Source organism: Mastomys coucha, unplaced genomic scaffold (genome assembly GCF_008632895.1).
Source record: "Mastomys coucha isolate ucsf_1 unplaced genomic scaffold, UCSF_Mcou_1 pScaffold5, whole genome shotgun sequence".
In the NCBI taxonomy this organism is placed as follows: Eukaryota; Metazoa; Chordata; class Mammalia; order Rodentia; family Muridae; genus Mastomys; species Mastomys coucha.
This window is the reverse complement of record NW_022196911.1, coordinates 46,097,680-46,103,365: the sequence shown is the minus strand read 5'-3', so window position 1 is coordinate 46,103,365 and position 5,686 is coordinate 46,097,680. Positions and strand designations below refer to the sequence as shown.

Genomic DNA, 5,686 nt, shown 5'->3' with positions numbered 1-5,686 from the left:
AAGGGTGCCTCCTAGGTGTCCTAGCAGCAAAACCCAAAGCCCCCCTTGGTGGAAGCTATTGATAAGTGAATGTAAGGGAACCCCAGTACAAGTGCCCTTGTCAGAACTCTATGCTGATACCCTGCATGCTCATGGGTTACATCTGGGTGAATGTCACAAAATCTGGAGACCGTGATCTCAGCAATTGCACATTAGAGTCACACTCTGTGCCCTTGCACACTGCATGGAAACATCCAAAAAGGTATTCATTTCTTGAGTAACTGTTGAGGTGATTAAAAGTAGGAAGCATGTTCTGTCTCCTTCACAACCGTTTAAGTGCCAGCTATAAAGGCTACTCATGGATCCAGAGAATGTTCCTGGAACATATTTTCAGACAGCTACCTCCGTGGCTGGCTTGTTATGCAGCTCACCAAAGAATCAGAAAAGGAGGCAGAACTGGTCCCTAACAGCAGACCACTCAACAGTCGAGGATCTTTCAGAAATGACTACCACATATCTTTTCACCCCAAGCTGGTGTCGAGAATAAGTGTCCGCCACTTTCATCTTTCGGGTTCCTTCAAGCTCCCCGTGTTTGGTAGTTCATTTTTCTATTTCAATAAGGTCTTGGCTACTTCTAAGGATCATTAGTGATTCTGTAGACCTGCACAGGGCAATTTCTTTGTTTTTCCATTTCCTTGAGCTGTAGACAGGGATGTGTACAGCAGGATATCACAAGGATGTGGGAGTCTTAAGTAAAATGATGCAAAGATAAACCAGGTATTGTGGCACACACCTTAAGTCCCAGCTCAGAAGGAAGAAGCAGGTGGATCTCTGTGAGTTCGAGACCAGCCTCATTTACATAGGAAGTTCCAGGGTAGCCAGGATTACATAGTGAGACCCTGTCTCAAAACAAAATTGATGCAGAGATATTCTTTAACATATTATAATTATTCAGTAAGTATTGTCATATATTTTATTCAACACTATGCAGGAAAGATCACTTGCAAACTTCCTTATTTTATGTGACTCTCAGATGGTATATGCAGTCTCAAATTCTTGTGTCTACTAGCATCTTCTAATACTGCTAGACACAACCATGCAAAGCACAATGAGGTGTCACATGAGGTCAGCAAACACATTCACCTAAGCCCTGGATTTGTGTTTATCTCTAAAATAAAATCTCACAGGACTTGTTCCACATAGAGACAATAAATTCATGATTTTATAGTTATGAGCTTTCATCAGTGTCATATTTAAAGATGGTAACATGAGCATATGACATGAGTAAGAAATACAATCATGAAGATTATACTTACCTCAGACTCAGTTGCTACATTATTAGTCTTCTCTGTTCTAAAACTGTCTAGTTGTAGAATCTTGAAGAAACGAATCTCCTACACACAAGTTTCCTTAGGGCACCTTTGACATCATGATTCCTCAGGCTGTAGATGAAGGGATTGACCATGGGTGTCACCACTGTGAAAAAGGCAGTGGCCACAGTGTCCTGTACTGAATATGTAGATGAAGGATGCATATAGACCCCCAGGATGGCCCCATAGAAGAGAGAGACCACAGTGAGGTGAGACCCACATGTGGACAGGGCTTTCTTTATTCCCTGAACAGATGGAAACTTCAGTACATTGAAGAGAATATAGGCATATGAAACAGTGATACATGTGAATGGTGTGATAGAGGTCAGCCCGCCCACAGTGAAGGCTGTGATGTTATTGATGAAGGTGTCAGAACAAGAGAGCTTCAGGATAGGGTAGGGGTCACAGAAGAAGTGGTGCACTGCATTGTGGGAACAGAAGGTGAGTCGAACCATGAGGAGAGTATGCAAGAGAGCATGCAGGTTTGTAATGAGCCATGATATGGCCACCAGGAGGACACACAGTCTGGGTCTCATCATCATGGTGTAGTGGAGTGGGTGACAGATGGCCACATAGCGGTCATAGGCCATCACACTCAGGAGGAAGCCATCCATGTTGATGAATGTGATGAAGAAATAGATCTGAATCATACACTCTGTGTAGGAGATGGTCTTGCTTCCCAACACGTGGTTCACCAGAGCCTTGGGGACAGTGACTGAGGAGAAGCAGATGTCAACACTGGAGAGGTTGGCCAAGAAGAAGTACATGGGTGTGTGGAGATGAGGGTCACAGCTGATGGCCAGGATGATGAGAAGGTTCCCAGAGACGGTGACTATGTACATCCACAAGAACAGCCCAAAGATGACCTCTTCTTGCTTTGACTGCCCAGCAAGTCCCAGGAGCAGGAATTCTACGGCTCTTGACTGGTTCTCTCTGACCATATCTGTGCGGCAGAAAGTTCCATTGCAAGATATGATTGAATGGCAACATATAAGCAAAAATCATCAATATAATTTGGAAGAGTTTAATTGTTAGTTTTGAGTTTACTAAACCTGAGTGGTCTGAGTATTACAGAAGAATCTGGTTAAATTTACTTTGACTACAATGACCATGTTCTTGCTCACTCCTGCTTGAGTGTATAAGTTCTTTCATGTGCAAATCTTTCCTTGGTCTAGTGACTGTACTATTATATCTCACTTTATACATCAAACAATGGGCAGAAGCTTGAGGCAATGAGGTGATTTATCCAAATGTTGTTTCTTTACACTGTACTTCGAGTAGCATTAATTGAAATCCTAACCAAGAAGTAAATCCTCTATTTGATGGCACACTAGAATCCTGAAGGTTTTCCCTGCAACTGTTCTGATTTTCTCAGAAGCTGAAGCCTTTGCAGTCAAGAGGCCAGATCAACAGCTTGCTTTGCTCAGCAGCTTACCTGCCCTTACACCGTCATGCCTCAGCTGCAGGGATGTGACGAGCTGTGTAAGAGGCTTTCTTCTCACTTCCTTCAGCCAGGGGGAAGGGCAGATATCTGAAGTAACTGGGTTGTTTTTCTATTGGAAGAGAGAGATTTACAGACTGAAAAAGGAATGTATTCACGCAGACTATCTTAAACCAAACTCCAGTACTGAGAAACCAACACAGGGAGGATAGATAGAAGCAGCTTTGGCTGCCGTGTCTCTGTAAGATTCGGGGTGCTTAAACATGAAGAGCGGGGGCTGGTCAGTCTCTCAGTAACCAAAGTCCTGAGGGAAGGGAAGCGGAAGAGATGATGTGTGTGGTATGGCCTGCCTGCTGGGATGCAGGGTGCGCTGGTGTGCCTGACATCAACATTTTGAGAAGACTGGCTAGTGTGTAGACACTCTGGGGTGGTGAATCAACCAGTGGTGTGAATCACACCAGGGAAATTAAGCCAAAATGCTGAGATTTAAAATCATCAACCCAGGATTAAAACCCAAATCTGAGATGGGGAATGTTTCTTTACAATCAGAAAATGTTCCCAGTGGAGTGTGACTAATGTGTACCTTAGAATGTGAGGGATGGGGGCCAGGGAAAAGGCTTGGAGGGTAAGAGTGCCTATCATCAAGGCCAGTGAACTGAGTTCAGAGGACCCATGGGATGGAAGGAGAGAGCCCAACTCCAACATGTTCTTCTCTGACCTCCACTTGTGTATTTTGGCATGTAAACACAAGCTCTCTCACACACAAACAGTATAAGAGTATTTTTAAAGAGAATCTGAGGAATGAGTGAGTGACAGGTGATATGAAGACACACGGGGGAGTGTGTGTCCGATACCCATTAGCATTTGCTCTTCTGGACAGATCTCATAGTGGAATCAGATAGAGAGAGGTAGTAGGATTTCAGGCGAAGATGCTAGTGTTTGAAACATCATGTGGAACTCTCACTAGGCTGGATGCTCTTGTTATAATACCTCCGTAATGATTGACTCTAGGAGGCTGAGTTGCTGGACGATTAAATCATTCCATGGTTTAAACTCCCAGCAAGTTGACCCTCCAAAGGAAGTCACACAGTACAGCATGCCATGTACCTAAGTTCTCTTAATGCTTGGGTGTTCTTTGAGCATCCCCTGAAATAAAATTCTGCAGTCTCTTCACTGGGAGTTGGAGCTTCTATTACTCCATTAAACTGTGATTTTTAGTTTCGCTGACTTCAATACATAGACTCTGCTTTCATGTGAGCTGAGTGAGTGTGTAACTATCTGAGACACCAAGCAAGCACATCTGCATCAGCGTTTGTGATCCTGGACCATAGAATTAAGGCTGCTTGAACTGCTGGCTCAGGGCTAAGACAAGACCCCTCTGTGGAGCTGGGCAGAATTTCTAAGTGGCGTGACTTAGAGGCACTGTGTTGTATAACTGACAGTAAAGAGGATGAAAGAGGGCAAGCGGTGGGCACAGACATAGAGATTAAAGGGTAAACAAGGCTGCTTTGTGTGCCTGAGGTATTCAAGCAAGGGTATGTGGAAGTGGGGCTCTTGCCTCTGAGCTCCTAGCTATGCCGGCTGGGAGCCATGGGCTGTTTAGCAGTTTGTATTTTTCTGTTTCTTCCCTGGATGTGTCTTTGCTGTACTCTCAGCAGACAGTGCACCCTGACAGAAGACACCATGTGTGTATGAGGAAAAACAGGCCTTTGCTCCCTTGAGGTGCAGGGGAACTGGGTAGCTCTATCTTTGTTCTTCTCAAAAGTATTTCACACCTTTGCATCCATATGAATCCATCCACTGTTGGAGGTGAAGGTGCCCCTCCCTCTTGCTTGCCAGGCTCCCTTACCTGCTGTTCTCTGCTGTCAGGGCCTTCACAGAGTCCCCATCTCCACTGTCTCTGTGCTTGACCCTGAAGTCACAGCTGAGGTTGAAAACCAAAGGTGTCTTCCTCACTGGAGAAACACATGGCTCCAAGTTTAAATGGTGGGAAACTAATAAGCCGATCTTCTACCCCTTGAGATCCAGCTTTTCATAGAGATTGCTGCCAAGTTAGAGCGCCCCTTGGGCTGAGTCCTCAGAAGTCCTCATTAGGGGCATGTGCTGGAGCTCACTGTGTATAGCTCCTTCCTGGACTCGGGGAATGGGTCTGCAGAGGCTCTTTCCACTTTTCCCTTGAATGCTTTCAATTGTTTGCTTTATTAATGTCTTAGTTTTAGTGAAATAATGGTTTTTATGCTGATTTTCATGTTTGTATATATATATGTATGTGTATGTACATGCATATGTATATGTATACATCATACACGTATATATATGACAGAATATGCATTACTGCACTTTGTTCATGTCCACCTCACTTATGATCCCCTGTGTCTCCATCTTACCTCCTTGCTGATTTCCTCTCCATCAATTTGTCTTCATCTACTTTCAGGTTATACACATACGTTCATACACACATACACAGGTCATACACACATACATGTACACATATATTTGAATCTGTATCCACATGAGAGGAAACATGACATCCTGTATGTGTGTGTCTGTGCCTTCCCTCCCCCGATCACCCCCCTTATTCCTCCCTCCATACTGTGGCTAGACCCCTCTCTCTTCCCCCATAGCCCTCTATTTCCTAAAGCAAATATCTGAAGAGGATACATTTTGAATTAAACTAAAGTGTGATTGGTAATTTTTAAAAAGTGTTTTTGAAACATACTTTTGTTGCTGTTGCTACAAAATCTTTGCCTAGCCCAAAATCACAAAAATGTATTCCTGTTTATTTCTCCAAGAAATGTATCATTTTAACTTTTCTATATCTGTTTAGAGTTAATTTTTTTAAACTTTTATTGCATTATGATGAGAAAAGTTACATGATTTCAATTTATCTGAATTT

The 5,686-nt window shown here is 43.5% G+C and overlaps 1 protein-coding gene across 1 annotated transcript; it reads right to left on the bottom strand.

The window, feature by feature from the left end:
• Window positions 1–1,342: 1,342 nt before the first annotated feature.
• On the bottom strand, window positions 1,343–2,290 carry LOC116077760 (olfactory receptor 1361-like). Its single transcript, XM_031352530.1, has one exon. It carries the CDS (start codon window positions 2,288–2,290, stop codon window positions 1,343–1,345), a length of 948 nt encoding a protein of 315 aa, XP_031208390.1.
• Between the last annotated feature and the right edge of the window lie 3,396 nt (window positions 2,291–5,686).

Coding starts and splice junctions, on each gene's coding strand:
- LOC116077760 (XM_031352530.1), bottom strand. CDS start 2,290: ATGGTCAGAGAGAACCAGTCAAGAGCCGTAGAATTCCTGCTCCTGGGA.